Source organism: Ctenopharyngodon idella, chromosome 6 (assembly GCF_019924925.1).
Source record: "Ctenopharyngodon idella isolate HZGC_01 chromosome 6, HZGC01, whole genome shotgun sequence".
Classification (NCBI taxonomy): domain Eukaryota; kingdom Metazoa; phylum Chordata; class Actinopteri; order Cypriniformes; family Xenocyprididae; genus Ctenopharyngodon; species Ctenopharyngodon idella.
In genome coordinates, this window is record NC_067225.1 from 22,726,097 (window position 1) to 22,747,733 (window position 21,637).

The following is a 21,637-nucleotide window of genomic DNA, read 5'->3' on the forward strand; positions in this document are numbered from 1 at the left end:
TTAATTGCTATTTTTTTGGCATGTGCTGGTATTTTTTCCATATATATTTAAATCTAAAAAGTTCAAAGAACCTACTAACGATAGATAGATAGATAGATAGATAGATAGATAGATGATAGATAGATAGATAGATAGATAGATAGATAGATAGATAGATAGATAGATAGATAGATAGATAGATAGATGGATGGATGGATGGATGGATACAAAGAAACTGTCTCTCAAATGAGTGCTCCAGTAACATGAATAACCACTGACACATCTTGATCCATATAGTAAGCCACTTTTAGTGCGTTTGAGAAGAACCAGTAGGCGGCGTGCTTGAGCAAAAGGTGATAACAATGTTCAATGAAGGGAGCCCAGAAAGCAAAGGTATGCATGAGTGATGTCAAGCGAGTGTCAGCTGGACAATGAGACAACATTCTCGGGGATTTAGAGTGAATTGATTCAGTTAATACAGAGAATTGAATGTACAGTAATGGACAAACTCAGAGCGGTTCTGAGTGGTCGTGATGGAAACAATGACAGAAATATACTGCAGGTAAGTTACTGTCTTTGTGCTCTGCTATAAATCTTAATTAAGATTTTAATGATATTTAAACAGAAATATAAACAATAATATGACGCTCATTTGCACGTATTGACATTCACATTTTGAAAGTCTTTATTTTGAAGAAAAAAACCCATGTACTGTAAATCACAGTTGTCTGTTCATTCAAGGCGGCGAATGAAGCGTCCACGCTGGGATGGGGGACGCGCGTGAAAGGATTCATCGCCTGTATGGTCATCGGAGTAGTGTTCACTCTCTTGGTCAGTGACTTAAATGTTAATTAATTGTATTTTGGTTATCAGCAGGATTTTACACACAGTAACTTCCTGACTGTTGAGAAGGGATAGGTGATGAGTTGGAGGAATATGTTTAGAAGCAGAGCTGTGTCACCGGTTTGACCTGCTCTCAGGAATGAGATGAAATGCCATTTTGCAGACTCAGTGTGCTGTGCATTCAAGTACTTTGAGTAAGAAGTTTAGGAAAATAACTAGTTTTCTTTCTTGTATTATTTAGTCTAACTATTATGTACCATTATATTAATAACTAGGTTTTTTTGTTTTGTTTTTTTCCACAAATAGCATTTCAAGTATCTTGAGTGATAAGTTTAGGAATGGAACTAGTTTTCTTTCTTGTATTATTTGTTCTAAATTTGTGACTCTTAAGTACCATTATATTAATAACTTTTTTTTTTTTTTTTTTTTAATCAGGGAGTATGCTGCCTATTTATTCCCAAAATAGGATTGATTCTCTTCATTGTGTTTTACACATTTGGCAACATATGCTCCTTAGTAAGGTGAGTCATCAAGCTATAGGAAGTTAAATGCACTAACTATTTATTATTTTATTTTTTTGTTATTTTATTTTACTTTGCTGTTTAATTTAAACCCACCCCAGCACCATGTTTTTGATGGGACCGTTGAAACAGCTGAAACGCATGTGTGACAAGACCAGAGCCTTTGCTACAGTTGTTATGATAGTGAGTTATTCCTTATTTCCTCATATAAAAATAAAAATGAGAATCTGATTGTGAAAACAATGCAGACATGTTCGACTAGTCTTTGAATTGCAGACTATTCAGATTGTTTTTGTAGACAAATGTGTTTAAAGTCAAGAAATCAAATGGACCTTTGTTTACTTATTAATGCATGTTCTTGGTGTTAACAGTAAACAGTTCATCCGTGCACATTTAACATTGTTCATCCTTGTAACCTTTAACTAAAAAAGTTTTTCCACCTCTGAAGAAAGTTCCAAACCTGTATGAATTTCTTTGTTCTGCTGTAAAGGGAGATATTTGGAAGAATGTCAGTATCCAAACAGATCTCGCCCCCCATTGACTACTATAGTATTTATTTTTCCTACTATGGTAGTAAATGGGGGGCGAGATCTGTTTGGTTACTGACATTCTTCTAAATATCTTCCTTTGTGTTCAGCAGAACAAAGAAATTCATACAGGTTTGGAACTACTTGAGGGTGACAGAATTTTCATTTTTTGGGTGAACTATACCTTTAAGAGGGCAGGATGGTGGTAATAATAATGTTAATAATTTTCATGATCCAGAATTATTCTTTATTGATAAAATGATGTCCTGCTATGCATTTTGTTTTCTCAAAAAATATCCTGTTTCATTTGGATATACAACTCATTTTGGAACTCACTTTTAATTTAAATAACTTTTAAATAACTCCTAGAATTATTGCCATATCTCAAACACATTGGATGCACCAGCATGTTAAAAAACAATTATTATTTTAGTTTATGTGCAGCCTTTAAAAATCTGCCAGTTACAGCGAATACAGATTCTGATTACAAATACAGTATTTTTGACCGTGTATTAATAGTTCCACTTTTCATTTTGTGGTCTATAGACATGTCTGGTTCTTACACTCTGTGCAGCTTTTTGGGTGAGTTCTAGTCTATCCTTATATGCGTATTTCAAACCAAGTCTGAATCAGATGATACAGTATTATTTTTCATCGTTTTATTAACACTAATATCTGTACCACAGTGGAAGATCTTTGCACTCACATTGCTGTTTGTCATTCTGCAAGTCTTGGCATTTGCATGGTAAGTTTCAATTGACGCATTGCAGTAAATATTTTACTTACTTATTACTTATTTTACATTATTTAAACCAGTAGCTCAGCACCCAGTGTTTAATATTGTACTGAAATAAATTTTATTTTTTCTTCTCTATAGGTATAGCCTGTCATACATTCCTTTTGCAAGGTTGGTCTGGAATTATATATTAATTATATGTGTAGTTTTTGTTGTATTCTGTTATAAATGAAGTATTTTGCAATAGGTATCTGGTAAATGACAGCAGCACTAATCAAGCACAGGCTTTTTGGACCTGGCTGTTTTAGAATATTAAGTGTGCTAGACATCTTTTATAAGGCCTTCATTCTCTTTGCTTTAACCAGAGATGCCATCCTGAAGTTTTTCTCCATGCTGTGCACTATGTGTGTGAAATGAAGAGGCTGAGATTTGGCCTTTCATCACTCCAGGGACTTTCCTCTCAAGTATTCTGTGATTTCGGGATCCTCAAAAGATCATTGAAAGAATGGCACAATGGGACATTGCTAGTTTTAGTGGCTAGTTGGACATTTTCTTAACTTGGAACGTTAAGAATAAGACTCCTTTTTACTGAAGGTGTTTTATTTTGTAAAACAGTTAGGGAAGATTGTAAGATACCTGAAAATGGATATTTATAAAAGCAAATATTTTGGGATGGTTTTTGAAAGTTGCACTTTCTATTTTTCTCTACCTTTCTCTTAATATTGTATAATGATATAACATTCTGTAAATAAAGACAAGTTTTATCAGCTAAATTTTGTTCTTTTGTTTCTATATCTAAAATATTTTATAATTGACCATATAAAATGACCTGTCGGGATTTGTGAATTTCAGATCTGCATTACACATACGTGACCTTGTTTGGTATTGTAGGCAAACATTTTTTTTTACTTTATATTTAGTTTTTATTGATGTATTTCTCTTTTTAACAATGGCGCCTTGTGGACCATACGTAATTACATTGCCGACTACTCATTGGACGACGTCTGTCTTGGTACCCGCCCACTTACTGTTGCAGGAAGTAGTCATGTCGAAGTTCACGTCAAACTCCTCTGGCGCGCGCAACCTGTTATAACTTTAATATTCGACTGAATAAAGTGTCGAAATTTAGAGGGCTTAAGTAATTAAACCACAACAATGTCAACATTTCTTCAAGCAGTCAGAAACAACATACCAGAAAAGGACAAATCGGAAATAACGGAGAGTGACCTGAAAAAATGGGGACTAGGTGGTGAAAAGCTTCTAATTTTTAAAAGAAACAGTAAAGTTTTTATGTGTCAATTTAAGATTTTTGCATGAAAATATGTCACAAACAATGTAATAAAAATAAATGAAGGTATTTTTTGATGGAGTGCGTTCATAGATTTAAATAGAGTGGCCGTGTCTCAACCTAGTAAATTGCATATCTAAATAGTATGCCTAGATGGTACGTAAGTTCTTGAGCACAGTTCGAACTGAATGCTTGTATTTCCAGCATATGATTTACAGTAAATTATACTTTTTATTACTCAAATTTCATTTAGTACATTTGTTGCAGTTAATCATGACGCCATGTTTCTTCATCTTGTCTTTTATAACGATACTGAAATTACAGTCCCAACGGACCATCGTACAACATTTTTGGGCATGGTTGGCTTCTCATGTGGCACATTAATATGACCAGTGAAAAAAAAAATGCTTTGAATGTCAATTTTATCGTTTTCTGAATCTTCTAAATCCAAAAGTTTTCTTACAAATAACACTACAATACTTTATCTCTTTGCTAACAGCTATTCATCTAAGGTCTTATCAGGTGGATGGAGTGAGGTGGCTGTCACAGTGTATGAAGAACCAGCAGGGCTGCATCCTTGGAGATGAAATGGGTCTGGGCAAGACTTGTCAGGTTAGTAATGTGATGGGTTTATCTTGCTTATATTATTTGCTTTTAAGCCAAAGATTTATTCCAAGATGTCAGATATCAGATAAGTGAGATGTGATCCTCTGCTGTAGACCATATCTTTGCTGGCATATGCTCGAGGATGCCTGAAGATAAATGGACCATTCCTTGTGCTTTGTCCCTTATCAGTTTTGGAGAACTGGAGACAAGAGTTGGAACGGTAAGGGATACTGGTATATGATCAGACTTGTGCCATATTGCCATAAAATGCCATATTAAAGTCACAGTATGAAATCAAAATTGACACTTCTTGTTTTTTATGGAATATTGCAGTATTTTTAGAAATGATTTATCCGTCTACATCATTTTTTTTAATTTATGTTCCCTTTAATCAAAATAAATTACCCTCCCTGCTGTCACTCAAATGAGATCACAGCAGTAGCAAACTACAACAATCCAACCATCCAATCAATTCCTGATGGACAAAATCAAGTCCTGCCCTACATTTTTTTCTTGTTAGAGAAGCCGTTTCACTTTGATATGCATCACAATAGGGAAGAAAAGACTATTGCAACTTCTGTTTCATGACGACTTTAAAAATCTTGATTTGTTCCGTTTGCAGGACTGTGAAACTATATTCCACCCTATGAATGTGTGAATAATCCAGCATGATTTTTCATGAAAGACAATGTGTTGTCACTGTCACTAGATGGAGACAGTAGCATATAAACTCTGGATTAGTATCTACTTTGAATGCAATATGAGCTTCAACTTCACATGAAAGATTAGTTAACCCTTCCTTTTTATTCAGCTTCTGTCCCAGTCTTTCTGTGCTCTGTTACACTGGAGATAAAGAGAGAAGGGCAGAGCTCCAGGAAGAGCTTAAGAATGGCAAAAACTTCCATGTTCTTCTCACCACCTATGAGGTTAGTATCAGAATAAATCCACGATAACTACATTCAAAAGATTTTGCACTGTTTTTTAATGTGAAATCTTTCTTATATTTAATAGATGTGCCTCAAGGATGCCAGATTCCTGAAAAGGTGATCTATTTTGGTGAACAGATATATTTTGAAACTTTATATAAAAGACAATATTTTCCACAATTCTGCTACACATACATTTTACGTGTAATTAAATGACAATATTGATACCATATCAGTTATTGGGTGATATTTATTTTTTGTTATTGGCCATTATTGGAGATATTTGTCAATTTTGGATATAAAATATTTAATTGTTCATGCTCATTTGCCCCTTTTTTATTTTTAAATTTACCTTTGCTGTCATCTAACACTCACTTAAACTTAATCGTTTTGAAACTAGCATTTAAAGGTTCGTGTTTTTTAATGTTGTATTTTTAATTTATTTAGGCATAAGTGTATTTTTTTTTTTAGTGACATTTATCAGTTATTGGCCATAACATAAAAGTAATTATCATATTATCAGTATCTCTGACTGCATATTTCGATTCAAATTCAACTGTACCACTCCATTTTCTTCTCACAGCTGGAAATGGAAGATTTTAGTTGTTGACGAGGCTCACCGGCTAAAGAACCAGGAATCTTTGCTGCACCAAACCCTCAAAGAGGTTACATGATTACATTTTAATATAGGCATGCTTTGTTTTTATTGTCACTGTCAGTCTATAAAACCCCTGATAAATAACCTAGCCCTGCCTGTCAATTTTTCAGCTTTCCCCTGCTCTGTTATTACCTGCCATCTGACATCTGCTTTTTCTCAGTTTACAGTGGGTTTTCGAGTGCTGTTGACAGGCACTCCCATTCAGAATAACTTGCAAGAAGTCTATTCCCTCCTCACCTTCATCCAGCCCAGTCTGTTTCTCCCTGAAGACGTTGAGGACTTTGTTAGTGCATATGCAGACGTACAGACTGAACCTGCTCTTGGTATGGCATCACCAACCTTTGCAGTTTCAGTTTGAAAATCAAACTGTTTGCATTTGACAGACAATTTATGTCTGCTACCACCCTTATTATCACTTAAAGTCACCATGAAATCAGAACTGACAATTTTTATTTGGTACGGCAGCAAAGTTCCTTGATTATTATGCCGGAATGAGAGTATAGTTCCAAGCCATATCGGTCTAGAAAATCGCAACTTTTCATTTTCCGTCGGTCTTAGTACACAATGTAACTACAGAAGAGTCAAGTTTTAAATAGGAAAAATATCGAAACTCTTTGGTCATTTTTGAGCGATATGCTAACGGTCTAATCAGATTCAATGAACTATGCTAAGCTATGCTAAAAGTGGTACCGCCAGACCCGGAGATCGGCTGAATGGATTCGAAAACGGTAACTCAACTGTTTAACTCTAGAGGAGTTGGAAAATGAGCCTATTTTCAAAAAAAGTGGAGTGTTCCTTTAAATATCCAAAATAGGTGCCATCATTGAACTTGAGGGCTTTAGTTAAACAATCATGTTTCTTTCACTGAAAGTGTTTTAATTGCTTTTTATAGTAAAAATTGCTGTGCAATGACTCCCTGCAGCAATTACAGACTAGAAACATTTTGTTCTGCTTGTCACAAAAGCACATATAAAACTGTTCTAAGTTACACAGGAAAATTGGGCGGATCTGGTGCCAAAATTAACACCTCAGATAACCCACAAACAAACGTAATCTGTCCTTGACTCACCTGTCAGATTTGCCAGAGGCTATCAGAGGATATAGATCATAAATTCTCATTTTGTACTTAAGGGACCTTGTGTGGGAGTTTGTAACTTGGTTGTTCTTGTCTGCAGCCGATGAGCTTCATCGAGTGCTCCAGCCTTTTTTGCTACGCAGAGTTAAAGCAGAGGTGGCAGCCGAATTGCCCAAGAAGACAGAACTTGTGGTTTTTCATGGGCTGTCTTCTCTTCAGAAGAGATACTATAAAGCCATTCTGATGAGAGACCTTGGTAAGACTGCCCTGAATCATTTCACAACAGGCAAAATTGAATACTTTAGCAACAAAAGGATGAGTGTTCATTATACTGTTTTAATAATTTCAGATGCCTTTAGGACAGATCAAAGCACTAAAACGCGACTTCTGAATGTTTTAATGCAGCTCAGGAAATGTGTGGACCATCCCTACTTGTTTGATGGTAATCACTCTATCACTTTCTGTGATTTTTCTATACACATTCATTTCAATCAACAGCAGTGCAAATCCATTTTTTTATTGGTTACTTTATATAATATTTAGAGTATTATATTTGATTAACATTATGTGTATGTGGAAAGTCATGACAAGAGACGAGAAATGCATAAATATTGAGAACATGCATTACAACTGTGTGTATGAGATGGCGGTGCAAAACCTGTTTGATGAAGAGAGAGATCTAGTTAGTTCAACTTAGGCCTTTTTTTTTTTTTTTTTTTTTTAATATATAAGAGTTGCTCATGTTATAATTACAGCCTCACTTTTACTCTACCATTTTATTTGAATTCTTTACAGTATGCACTCTAGTGTTTAAAAGTTTGGGTATTTTTTTTCTAAATAAATGATTACTTTTATTGAGCAAGGATGTGTTAAATTGACCAAAAGAGACAGTGAAGACATTTATAATGTTACAAAAGATTTCTATTAAAATAAATGCTCTTCTTTTTTTTTATACACATTAATTTATCCAACTAATTATCTTTATTCTGCACCATTTCCATGTAAGGTGTGGAACCAGAACCGTTTGAGATGGGGGAGCATTTAGTGGAGGCCAGTGGAAAGCTCTCTCTGTTGGACACAATGCTGACGTATCTTCAGGAGGGGTTTGTCTTGTTCACCTAAAGTCTAGCTTCCTTCCAAAAGCAAACTGTTCTGGTATATTTTAGATATTGAGATTTTGTTATCACAATCAATTAATTGTGAAACAGAAGTTTCATTTTCTGAATTACATGCAACTTTTTTAGTCATATTTGCCCTGCAGCAATGTACTGTAAAACACCTTCCAAACTGTTTTAGCATTATATAATAGCATTAAATAATTGAAACTAATTTTTGATAAAAAAAAAAAAGTTAATGAAAGCGTGCAAAAAAAACAAAAACAAAAAAACAGTCTTCCAAATCATCTTTACTCTTTACCCAAATACATTCTGACACTGTTGGGAGGGATTTTGCGGTAAATTGCATACTCTATATGTAATTCGCCCATGTGTGTCACGTCATATCCGTACACTGAAAAAAGTAGCTCAGACTGTGGGTGCAAGGGTTCACGCTGAAAGTTTAATGTCACAACGAATAAGAAAAATGATTAATAATTCAAAATGACAAACCTCGGGTTGTAAAAACAAAACAAAAAAATATTTATTTGTCCATCCACTTTGATAAGATGTCCTGTATCCATGTACAACCACATTCATCTACGCAGAGGAGCAGAGTCTAAGCACAACCAAAAATGCATGCAGTTTGTGTAGCTTTAAATGTGTTTTATTGATTTGGTGATATAAAATAGATGTTTTTGTCACTATTTTCAGAAGCCATCGTGTTCTTCTGTTCTCTCAAATGACCAGGATGCTGGATATTCTGCAAGATTACTTAGAGTACAGAGGTACTAAGACACACTTTGACACTGTCTTCACCTTTACTTATTAACCTGTGTTCTCATGGATGTGCATGACAGCTCACCAAAGTGCTTACTGCTTACTCTCTCTCTTTTTTTTTTAATAGATTCAAGAAAAAAAATAGTCAAAACAGGCTTTAAATGATAAAATTACAGTGAAATCACAAAACACGTAATGTTACCACAATGCGCTTGCTCAAGACTTTTAATTTAAAAGGAATGTGCATTAGCTTTGTGTTTGTAAAACAGTGTTTGTTTCTTCTCAGTTTGGAACATTTATGTAACCATACCCTACATGTTCTCCTAGTAATCTAGTCCACTGATCTAGAGCAGTTCATGTGGGTTTAGTATCACATCCTGTGTTTGCTACTGTGTGTGTGTGTGTGTGTGTGTTAATGTGTTACCGGCCGTGTAACTGTCAGCTCTGATTGGGCCCTCCCACTTCTCTGCAGGTTACAGTTATGAGCGTCTGGATGGTTCAGTCCGGGGAGAGGAACGTAACCTAGCTATTAAAAATTTCAGTACCAAAGATGTTTTTATATTCCTTCTCAGCACCAAAGCTGGTGAGTTCACAGTCTGAGAAAGCCAATCTGAAATTCACAATATCACACTCTATAATTAACAGCAGTGCAAATCCATTTTTTTTATTAGTTACTTTATGTAATATTTAGAGTATTGTATTTGAATACCATTCCAGGTTGCAAAATTGGCCTTATGTGTTTGATGCAAATCTTATTTGCATCTTTTAGACAGACACAAGTAATTGAAAGCCGAAAGTCATGGCAAGAGATAATCCATAAATATTGAGAACATGCATTACAACTGTGTCTCTGTATGAGATGGCGGTGCAAAACCTGTGTGATGAAGAAGGAGATATAGTTCATCTTAGGCCTTTTATTTTCTCAGAGCTGTTCATATTATAATTACAGCCTCACTTTCACTCTAACATTTTATTTGAACTCTTTACAGTATGTGCAGTTTGGGGATTTCTTTTGAATAAATTATTACTTTTATTGAGCCAGGATGTATTAAATTGACCAAAAGTGACAGTGAAGACATTTTGCACATAAAGGCTGTTCTTTTGAACTTTATATTGATCATATAAAATCCTCAAAAAAAAAAAGTATTACATTTTCCACAAAAATATTAAGCAGCACAACTATTTTCAAATGTGGTGATAATAATAATGTTACTTGAACAACAGGGTTAATATAGTTAACTGTCTGAAACTAAAACCATAAAAATAATCATTTTTGTTGCTTGAAATAAAGTATTAAAAAAAACTTAAACTTATTATCAGCTAGTTGGCAAATCAACATTTCTCATTTTCATTTAGTTTCACTTTATGTACTGAAATAAATAAAACTAAAATGAAAATATAAATTAATAAAAACTATATAGAAATTAAAAAAACTTCTAACAAAATTACTAAAACTTTAACTAAATTTAAAATAAAAATATAAAAAAATATAAACTAATTAAAAGTTAATAAAAACTATAATAATATATTAATGATACAAAAATAACACTGTTGAGCACCAAATCAGCATATTATAATTATTTCTGAAGGATCATGTGACACTAAATACTTGAGTAATGGCTGCTGAAAATTCGGCTTTACCATCACCGAAATAAATTGCATTTTAAAATATATTAAAATAGTTTTTAAATTGTAATAATAATATTTCACAGTATTACTATTTTACTGTATTTTGGATCAAATAAATGCAGTCTTGGTGAGCATAATAGACTTCTTTCAAAAACTTTAAAAATCTTTCTGAGCCCTTTTGAATGGTAGTGTGCGGCAACTTGGCTTACAACAGTCTTTGTTTCCTGTTTTAGGAGGGGTTGGCATGAACCTAACAGCAGCAGATACTGTGATATTTGTGGACAGTGATTTCAACCCACAGAATGATCTACAAGCAGCAGCCAGAGCCCACAGAATTGGCCAAACAAGGTACTCCACTGGCAAAATGCATATTCTATGTTGTTCCAGCTAGTAGTGTCAAGCATAAAAAAAGGAATAAGTGCCACACAATTGGTCCATGTGATGGTTTTGTGTGAGGACCAGACCAAAGTGTAATGTGGACATTGGTGTTGTTTTGTACTGTTTGAACACGCTTTAAATGTCCCCTGTTAAGGACACTTTGCTCGACCATGTAGATAAATTATCATCTCTTCTTTGTGTGCAGGCCTGTTAAAGTGATCCGGCTCCTCGGTAGAGATACTGTAGAAGAGATCATCTATTCCCGTGCCATGTCTAAACTCCGTCTCACAGACACGGTGATTGAGGAGGGACGTTTTTCTTCGCTGGACCAGGCTCAGTCCGCAGCTTCTGGCCTTCAGGTAGAAAGAGACACATGTCCTCTGACTCTTCGTCTTATCTCTTAAACTCATTTCTATGCACTGTTTCCTGGTTCATATCTTTGTGCACTTGTGGTTTCGCTTATTGTGAAACTGCACACGTTAACAGTTTCTCAGTATGCTCTCTTTTACATCCCCACCAATCTAGTTGAGTGAGATCCTGAAGTTTGGTGTGGATAAACTGCTGTCATCAGAGGAGAGCTCTATTCAAGACGTGGACCTCAAGCTGATCCTAGGGCAGTCTCGAGATGGGCGATGGCTAACGGATGAAGAGCATGTCAAGCTTAATGAAAGTGATAAAGAGGAAGATGAGGACATGGAGGGTCAAAGTACAACACTTAGCTTCTTTTCAGTAATCTTATTATAACTGACACTTGAAAATGAGAATGAAATGAACTGTTAATGTATTTCCTGACTTCCAGACCACATGTACTACTTCGAGGGGAAGGACTACTCTAAAGACCCCAGTGCCGAGGATGAGAAGACCTTTGAACTGTTATTTGAGAAGCAGTTAGCTGATCTAGAGGATGCTGGGAAGGAAGGCCGTGCACTTCGTAATAAAGCTGGGGTAACATATTTAAATAAGAAAATTTGGGGTCAGTAAATTTTTTTTTTTTTTAAGAAATTAATATTTTTAATTTTATTCAGCAAGGACGTTACATTGATCAAAAGTGACAGTAAAGAGTTTTACATTGCAACTATATATATATATATATATATATATATATATATATATATAAAATAAATTCTGTTCTTTTGAATTTTATATTCATCTAAGAATCCTGAAAATATCATGGTTTCCACAAAAATATCAGGCAGTGCAACTGTTTTCCACATTGATAAGAAATTTTGCTTGAGTACCAAATCAGCATATTAGAATGATTTCTAAAATTATCATGTGATACTTAAGACTGGCGTAATGATGCTGAAAATTGAGTTTTGCCATCACAAGAATAAATTGTTTAAATTGTAATAATATTTCACAATAGTGTTGTTTTTTGCTGTATTTTTGATTAAATAAATGCAGTCTTGCTGAGCATAAAAGACTTTCTTCAAAAATCTTACCAACTTTTGAACAGTAGTGTTTAATGCAAATTTAATTGTTTAAATTGTTGGTTGGCAAATATTTAATTGCTGTCATTCTTTTTTTTTTTTCATGATGGCTAATGATTAATATTTCAGAATTTTTTTTTATTATTATATTTATTCATGTACTTATTTTTAACTAAAACAAGCAAAAATCAAAACAAACGTCTGTCACTGCCCATCAGGTGTCCCTGACTGGACCCTTGATAGACCCAGGGAGGAAGAAGAGACCTCTTACAGAATCAGAGTTAGAACAGAGACGTCAAAAGAGACAAGAAGCTGCTGCAAAGAGGGCCAAGCTACAGGAGGAAAGGAAGAAGCAACAAGAAGAACTAAATTACAAGAAGAAGTAAAAAAAAAATCTTTGTGGCATTCACATTTTTGACCAGTATATAGTATATTTATTGGATGTCTATTTTATAGCCTGTGTGTATGTGTGTCTTTGTTTGTTTTTTAATGGCAGGATGGCATGGTGGGACTCGTGTGGCTACAGATCGCTGTGCTTGCCAAGTGTCGACAGCGAGGGTGAGGATATGGAGCCCGATGAAGATGATGATGTCAGCTGGAGCTCCAATGATTCGGATCACACAGCCATTCGCTATGTGCTGGGTGATGTAACTCACCCTCAGGCTGATCGAGAAGATGCCATCATTGTGCACTGTGTTGGTACGTCTCTGTTAAAAACTTCTTTACGGTGTAACAGAGATGTCTCGCTGACAGAAGACCACTGTCAACATAATGATTTTTCCGCATGGCTTGTTAAAGTGTAACTTAACCGATTTTCAACCCGCTTTGTGTTGTTACAGTGTCGCAAAACGTGTCATCCAGCGGATTTTTGACAAGTCATGAAAGCTACAGATTATACAGTACTTCCACATTTTTGTATCCCTGCCCACGGACAGTCGGATTGATACAGGGTAATTAACAGAACAGGTATTATTGTAAACCCTTACAATAATAACTGTTCTGTTAATTACCCTCTGTCAATCCGACTGTCCGTGGGTGGGGATATAAATATGCGGGAGTATAATCTGTAGTCATTTTCAGGTTTACTGAAAATAACTACAAACATGGAGGGTTTTCAGATTTTTCGTCGCAGTGTTCTCTCCGTATTTGCGGTTCTTTGCAGTCTTTAGCCACTTTAGCCTACAACATGTGGGATTCTTCACTGGAAACTGAAAGTAACTCACTCCCGCTAAATGTTTACTCTTTGAATTCTTGCACCCGGGAACAAAACAAGTCTACAGCGTTGTGACTAAAAGTTTGCTAAGAAGTATTTCCTACCAAACAAGGCAGTATTTGACTCCGGTAAGTGTATCCATAGCAGGCTGGCAGGATTGGACTTGGATGGCAACATGCCCAGTGCATTATGGGTGTTGAAGTTTTCCTACCTATTTCTCAAAAAGGAAGATAACAGCCTTTTTTCTGTTTTCTCTAGTCAGGTAGCACCAATTTCAAAAAATGTTTTCGCCTTTATACTGTATTGGCAGCCAAGTTTTATTGAAAGCCCATTTTGCCAGAGGTGAAGTACCCCATTAACAGATGGCATGATGTGATGTGTTTGTGTGTATTTGGTGTAGATGACTCTGGACACTGGGGCCGAGGAGGATTGTTCACCGCACTGGAGCTCAGATCAGATGAGCCAAGGAAGCAGTATGAGTTGGCTGGTGACATGAATGGTAACAAACCTTTACTGTTTGCTGAGGCAGGTTTAATTCATGCTCTGTCATTACAAGCATTCCACACTGACGTCATGGCTCTAGTTCACAGCTCACTATGTTGCTTGCAAGCTGTTTTTCCATAAAACTGTCAGAATTGATTTAATACCTATTAATGTGATGTTTGAAAGTTGTGACTTTAAAGTAAAAGTTTGTGGTATCAGAACTATAAAGCTGGCATTTACATTTGAGGCAGAACAGCTTACTGTACTTTAACTGATAGTGTACAATGATGTTCTGTAGCTCTGCTCTATGTACATACCCTAATACATATTATGATAAATTGGCCAATAATACAGTTATATACTATATTGTCCAAACAAAAAATAAAACAATAAAATCATAATTACTGATTTTAAAATACTACAAGTAAATTACAACATTATAATGTATAGTATTAAAAATAGATATTAATTGATATTTGCTAAAGATTACACTACCGTTCAAAGGTAAGTGGATTAATTTATTTGATCAAAAACAGCAATATTGTGAAATATTGTTACAATTTAAAGTAACTTTTTTTCTATTTGCATATATTTTAAAAATATATTTTATTCCTGTGATGGTAAAGCTGAATTTTCAGCAGCCATTACTCCAGTCTTCATTGTCATCTGCTGTGTTGGTGCTCAAGAAACATTTTTTATTATTGAAAACAGGCTTAATATTTTTGTATAAAAATACACTTTTGTATTTTTGCGCAATTCAATATCCAATATCAGCCAATACACTGTATATTGAATATTGACCAATACCAATTAAAAAATGAAATTAAATGAATACCATTGGAAATGACAGCTTACTCAACACACATCAATTCCATACCATAACTGATTGGGTCAAAAGTTAAGGGCAATGAACAAAAGATATAAATGACAAAGTGATAATTGTGTGTTGCAGACTTAGAACTTGGGAATGTTCTGCTTTTTCCTATTGATGATAAACAGTCGAGGCTCAGTGGAAGAGACTACGTAAGTCAGCAAGCTGTTTATGTCTTTAATCTACTGCTGTTAATTATTTTTAATCATTAATTTATTTAATCATTCAATGCCTCCTGTTTCTCTAGCTGGCACTCATAGTTGCCCAGCAGAGGGATAAAGCCAACAAGTTGTCAGGCATTCGGCTCACTGCCTTGGATGAGGGCCTTAAAAAGATCTACAGAGATGCCAAACAAAAGAAGGGTACTCTGCACTCATTTGTGAAACTATTGAGCTGGTTGCAATGAGATGGCTTCATATATTCACTTTTAAAACAAATGACTTGTGTTGGTAATCTATTAATGCATGTATTACAGCTGCCACTGAATTACACATACTGGAAACCTGTTGTATAACCTAAGTTGACTGAACACACCTTTTAGTATAGGTTTGATGGGATTGTTTCGAAGAGGTGGAATCATTTCAAAACACTGAGAAGAGCCAGCTCCCCAGGCACAACAGAGTTCTCCAAACTCACCTAATCTAGTGTCACGGCCAGCTCGTTCTTGACCGCCACATAAAGAGGATCACACAAACAAATGAGTTCTTTAAATGTCGTTTATTACAAAATAATCTGTTCCAAACAAAATAGCACAATGTCTAGGGAATTAAATAAACAAAAGAAAATAAGAATCCAATGGGTAAGAAAGGTTGGGAAGAACAAAATGAAAACAAGTTGGAGCAAATGACTTCTCTGGAGAAACACGTTCTACCAGAGGAAGTACCGTTGTACCGTTGAAGTACCGTCTCCACCCATAAATTATCCAATTTATTTACGTCACATCCAGGCGCCACACTGCCACCACCAGGTGACGAAGGAAAAGACAGGGTCGTAACACTAGACTGTACATTACTACATTTTGTTCAAGTCAGGGGTGCCCAATCCAGTTCCTGGAGATCTGCCTACCTGTAGGCTGCATCTGAAAACTTAAAAATGCTGCCTTCGGAGGTCGCATTCCATGGTAGGAAGGCATAAAGGCACCTCCGAATCCAATGTTAGCTTCACTTTCTGTCGCCTGAGGTACCTTCATCTAATCGATTTTTGAACACAGCATAGATGTATCCTTCGCTGCCTTTGATATCCCACAATCCTGTGCATTCCATTCGGTGACAGTTGAGCTAGAAAAAGAAAATGGCATCTGAAAGTTGCGGTTTCTGGTCAGTTTGTGTGTAAATGTATGTTTTTGACCAAAGTTTTATATATTTGCTTAGTTATCATCAAAGCTTGCTCTATTTTGCTGTAGATCATTAATCTGTTACGCTGCCTCAGAATTCTGTCCGAAATCAGTTTTGTGAGGTACCTTTGTGCGCAAACGCTGTCTGCAGAGTCACTGTCTATAAGGCAGTGAGGCAGCAAGTCAGCTGCTAAGTTTTCGGACGCAGCCATAGAGTTCAGATCCAACCCTGATCCAACACAACTTTCTGGAATTATGAAGTGCTCCTAAAGATCTTAATTAGCCGGTTCAGTTGTGTTTTGGAGCTGAACAGGAAAGTAGATCTCCAGGAAAAGGAATGGGCACCCCTGATTTAATTTCATGTCTGCATATTTCAGATGCTTCTAAGTATGAATGTATGCAATGTAGTGGCTGTCGTTTTAATTGTCTGATCATGCCTTAGGCTTGGGGGCTGTTTAAACAGAACATGTATTCCACTGTGCTGCTTTTCAGTCGTTTTTCTATGTAAACATGCGCTATTTCAGGATTGGGCAACTCGGGGCCTTGAGATCTACTTCCCTGCAGAGTTTAGCTCTAACCCTGTTTAAACTCACTTGCCTGTAGCTTTCAAGTAATCCTGAAGACCTTGATTGGCTTGTTCATGTGTGTTTTATTAGGGTTGGAGCCCACCCCTGAGTGTTGCATGAATGTTTGTGTACCCTTAAGAATTTCTATATTTTTGCAAAAATATGACCCAAAACATCATCAGATGTTCACAAACGTCCTAAAAGTAGAAAACCCAATCAAACAAATGAGAAAAAAATATATACTTTGTCAATTATTTATTGAGAAAAATGATCCAGTATTACATATCTGTGAGTGGCAAAAGTATGTGAAGCTCTAGGATTAGCAGTAAATTTGAAGGTGAACTTAGGCTCCACCTGTTCTTAAATGTTTTCAATCAATGGGTTGACAATCAGGTGTCAGTTTGTGCCCTGTTTTATTTAAAGAACAGGGATCTAGCAAAGACTGAACTTCACAACACGTGTTTGTGGAAGTGTATCATGGAACGGACAAAGGAGATTTCTGAGGACCTCAGAAAAAGAGTTGTTGCTTATCAGACTGGAAAAAGGTTATAAAACCATCTCTAAAGAGTTTGAACTCCACAAATCTGCAGTCAGACAGATTGTGTACAAATGGAGGAAATTCAAGACAATTGCTAACCTCCCCAGGAGTGGTCGACCAACAAAGATCACTTCAAAAGCAAGACATGTAATTGTTGGCTGATGTCCATCATTAGGAGAACACTAAAGAACCATGGTGTGCATGGCAGAGTTGCAAGGAGAAAGCCACTGCTTTCCAAAAAGAAAATTGCTGCGTGTCTGCATTTTGATCAAGATCATGTGGACAAGTCAGATGACTATTGGAAAAAATTTTGATGAGACAAAAATAGAACTTTTTGGTTTAAATGAAAAGCTTTGTGTTTTCGGGGGGAAAAAAACACTGCATTTCAGCATAAGAACCTTATCCCCTCTGTGAAACATGGTGGTAGTATCAAGGTTTGGGCCTGGACCATGGTTTTGCTGCATTTGGGCCAGGACAAATTGCCATCATTGATGGAACAATGAATTCTGAATTATACCAGTGAATTCTGAAGGAAAATGTCAGGACATCTGTCCGTAAACTGAAGCTCAAGAGAAAGTGGGTCATGCAGCAAGACAACAAGCCCAAGCACACAAGTTGTTCTACCAAAGAATGGTTAAAGAAGAACAAAGTTAATGTTTTGGCATGGCCAAGTCAAAGGCCAGACCTTTCCAATTGAAATGCTGTGAAAGGACTTGAAGCAAGTATTTCATGTGAGGAAACCCACCAACATCCCAGAGATGAAGCTGTTCTATACTGAGGAATGGACTAAAATTCCTTCATGTCATTGTGCAGGACTGATCAGCAGTTATCGGAAACGTTTAGTTGCCGTTATTGCTGCACAAGGGAGTCACACAAGATACTGAAAGCAAGAGTTCACATACTTTTACCACTCACATATATGTAATACTGGATCATTTTTCTCAACAAATGATTGACAAAGTATATATTTTTGTCTAATTTGTTTAATTGGGTTCTCTTTGTCTACTTTTAGGACTCTTTTTGAACATCTGATGATGTTTTGGGTCATATTTTTGCAGAAATATAGAAAATTCTAAAGGGTTCGCAAACATTCAAACAGCACTGTATGATCGTTGCACTCATGTCTTTTGCATGACACACTATTCTAAAAACTCGCTACTTAAAAGAAGTTCCATTTTTTTAAAAATGCATTCTGCATAAATGGCCGGTTGCTGTTGTCTTTAACCTCTGATAGTAAACCTTTTCTGTGTTTTCTTCAATAGCAAGTGTCCATCTGCCTCGGATTGGTCACTCAACTAAAGGCTTCAACTGGTACGGTACAGAGAGACTCATCCGCAAGCACCTGGCCACCAAAGGCATCTCCACATCTATGTATCCTACCCCAGAAGTCCTTATTTTTCACAAAAACTGCATGCTACTAAAAACAATGAACTAAAACCATAAGTTATTTACATTTGGATCACTTTGACATTTGGATGGATATGTCAATAGAATGTAATATCTGTACTCTAAGGGTGCTTTCACACTGGAAGTTTAGTTAGAAACAGAGCATGGTTTGCATGAAAAATTGGTCATGTGAAAGCCGTCATGTGGACCGGGGAGCACACCACAGTACTGAACCCAAGACTAATTATAGGTGTTGTTCTGAGTTCAATTGCACTGGACCTGTGATGGAATTTGTGTGAATGTGAAAGCAACTAAATAAGATGAATGCACGTGTACTGGGGTTCGAGAGAATCAGTGAGTGAGTGTGAAACCGGCACCAGGAACAATCGCACTCAGAATTGGGCCACATCAAATGTGTCCAGTGTAAAAGCCCCCTAAATTAATACTCTAATTACTTTAGAAGTACTTTAGAGGTAATGAATTTGATATCAGCATTAGAAACAGGAATTATCCTTGACTTGTTTTTCAGCTACTATTATAGACGAGGCACTTCACACTCTTCTACAGTTTATTCTTCCACCACATGCACAGCTACTCCATCAACCTCAGACTCTGCAGCATCAGCAGCAGGGTCCCCACACTCCTACAGTCCCCTTGGTAACAACAAAGACCTTACAAAGTCACCAGAAATCTCCACTACGTCACCTGAAAGTCAGGGCACACCAGGGTTGGCTGACTTCATGAGAGGTGTTCATGTCTACTTCTACAACATGGCTGCTACAGAAAAGAAGAAGCTCGCTCGCTACCTTATCACATATCCTTTCACATCCCTTCATTACCTACATATTTCATATGCATGAAACAATAATGAACAAAGGTGTTTAACCACTATGCCAACATGTCTATCTTTATCACATTTATGATGAAAACGCTGATAGTTTATTCCTTAACATTTCTGCACATATGATGGTGATGAAGAGGATCTCATGAGCTCACACATCACTCATATCGTAGGAGAGGTAGAAAGCCCTGTCCATGTAAAGGTAGTACAATCAAAACACTTTTTAAAGGGATATTAAAGAGGACCTATTATGCCCTTTTTCAAAGTCTTGATTTTGATTTTGGTGTCTATTAGTATAGGTTTTCATGCTTGATTTTTCAAATAACTCCTTTTCTGTGATGCTCTATAAAGCCCCTCCTTCCAAAAAGCACAGTGTGCTCTGATTGGACCAGTGTGTTGTGATTGGTCAACCTCTTCGATCGTATTTCAGAAACGTCACACCCCTTAATCATAACCGCGAGTTTCTACACACTATTAACTCAACTCAACTCAACCATGCCTCACCCCTTTGTTTATATATGCCCTGTACGGGAATATTGTGACGTGTACGTTCCTGGAAGAAAACTTAAGACTGCAATCACTCTGTTTCAGGGAGTTCAGAAACAGTGCTTACTGATATAGAGAATAACTCCCTTTATGCTTTGTAACTACGCAGACCTTTTTCATGCTCATAGAGCTATATTAAACACTAAAGAAAGTTGTATAAATGTATAAATGCGTAATAGGACCTCTTCAATTTGCCTAATACTAATTAGATTAATATTTATTAATACTAATATTGTGGCATTAGATTTAGTAACAGCAATGTGCTATGCATGAATCTCTTTTTTTCTTTGTTTTCAGGAACTGCAAGATCTATTGCATCAGTACCCTCAGGCACTCCTTGTAAAGAAAAAGTGGCTGGAGTCCTGCTTTGCTAACCAAAGGAAAGTCAGTGTGTCTAAATATGTAATTAGGTTAAGTTAACAAAGCTCCTCCTGCGTTCCTACGAAGCGACTGATCAAATCAGTTTGCCTTAGGCTAATCCACAATCACATCTATTTTCTATTTAGGGTTTGAAATGAACTTGTCTGTCACTGTATATCCAGTTACCAAATGACATCAGGAGGTTTGTCATAGTATAAATTAGATAATAAAGCATTGCTTTCTGTTTAAAGAGAAACAACACACTCAGGACAGACTTTACAGTAAACACTAATGTATTTACTCTATGCACTAATCTGTGTTTGAGTGAGTGCATGTAAAACGTTTACATTATTTGACATTTCCCTACATGATTTCACATGATAACCAGTGCTATGGTTTAAAAACATCACCATTTTTTAATTGTCAACTTAATAATTAAGCTCATATCTGTTGTACTTTAAAAAGATGTTCATGGCACTAAATATGTAATTGAGCAAATTAATAAAATTGAAAAAGACTGATACAGTATAGCAGATCTACTTTACATACTGTTTATAAAGCAAAATCACAGATAAAGGTGTAAAAGCTGTTAGTTCATTGTCAGATCTCAGATGTCGGTTTTACTCAGAAATGCACAGCTCTAAAAAGCAAACCACAGATGTCTATGATAATGTACTTATGCTTCTGGAAAGTGAGTCTCATTGGCCATTTGTTAATAATAAAAATGAACCCACAAAATACTGTTGTGAGTTGTTTATCCTTTTTGTTTTAAACCACAATAATATAGTCCTGGAGTTTTTTGTTTGTTTGTTTTTGTTTTGTTTTTTGGCCCCATGGATTTAGTTATTTTAGTAGAACTCTTGTTCATTTAGTTCTTCCTGTTTGTTCAAAAGCCAAATATCACTCAAAAAATGTTCCCAGATAACTTTCATTTTTAGTAAAATTGCTGCGTATCTGTATATAGGTAAAATGATGTGTTTATTGTTCAAATAGTATTGTTAATAAAATGAACAATATTGTTGCCAATAAT

General features: G+C 35.9%; 2 protein-coding genes across 2 annotated transcripts; both read left to right on the forward strand.

The window, feature by feature from the left end:
* The first annotated feature begins 269 nt into the window (after positions 1-269).
* Positions 270-3,379, forward strand: sft2d2a (SFT2 domain containing 2a). The gene is made up of 8 exons (XM_051897195.1): positions 270-541; positions 721-810; positions 1,258-1,343; positions 1,445-1,526; positions 2,417-2,452; positions 2,557-2,615; positions 2,748-2,777; positions 2,972-3,379. Exons 1-8 carry the CDS (start codon positions 479-481, stop codon positions 3,021-3,023), a joined length of 498 nt encoding a protein of 165 aa, XP_051753155.1. The 5' UTR covers positions 270-478; the 3' UTR covers positions 3,024-3,379.
* A 241-nt stretch (positions 3,380-3,620) lies between these two features.
* chd1l (chromodomain helicase DNA binding protein 1-like) lies at positions 3,621-21,347 on the forward strand. The gene is made up of 25 exons (XM_051897191.1): positions 3,621-3,852; positions 4,394-4,506; positions 4,614-4,720; positions 5,312-5,426; positions 5,512-5,543; positions 6,010-6,091; positions 6,245-6,407; positions 7,260-7,415; positions 7,509-7,601; positions 8,166-8,262; positions 8,968-9,041; positions 9,506-9,616; positions 10,896-11,010; positions 11,246-11,399; positions 11,566-11,746; positions 11,840-11,985; positions 12,689-12,852; positions 12,967-13,169; positions 14,084-14,182; positions 15,119-15,189; positions 15,285-15,399; positions 18,737-18,845; positions 19,390-19,671; positions 19,819-19,903; positions 20,545-21,347. Exons 1-25 carry the CDS (start codon positions 3,762-3,764, stop codon positions 20,665-20,667), a joined length of 3,081 nt encoding a protein of 1,026 aa, XP_051753151.1. The 5' UTR covers positions 3,621-3,761; the 3' UTR covers positions 20,668-21,347.
* Positions 21,348-21,637: the final 290 nt, after the last annotated feature.

Coding starts and splice junctions, on each gene's coding strand:
- chd1l (XM_051897191.1), top strand. CDS start 3,762: ATGTCAACATTTCTTCAAGCAGTCAGAAACAACATACCAGAAAAGGAC. Junction 5,544..6,009: donor GATGCCAGATTCCTGAAAAG/GTGATCTATTTT, acceptor TTCTTCTCACAG/CTGGAAATGGAAGATTTTAG. Junction 9,617..10,895: donor CCTTCTCAGCACCAAAGCTG/GTGAGTTCACAG, acceptor TTCCTGTTTTAG/GAGGGGTTGGCATGAACCTA.
- sft2d2a (XM_051897195.1), top strand. CDS start 479: ATGGACAAACTCAGAGCGGTTCTGAGTGGTCGTGATGGAAACAATGAC. Junction 1,344..1,444: donor AACATATGCTCCTTAGTAAG/GTGAGTCATCAA, acceptor AACCCACCCCAG/CACCATGTTTTTGATGGGAC. Junction 2,616..2,747: donor CAAGTCTTGGCATTTGCATG/GTAAGTTTCAAT, acceptor TCTTCTCTATAG/GTATAGCCTGTCATACATTC.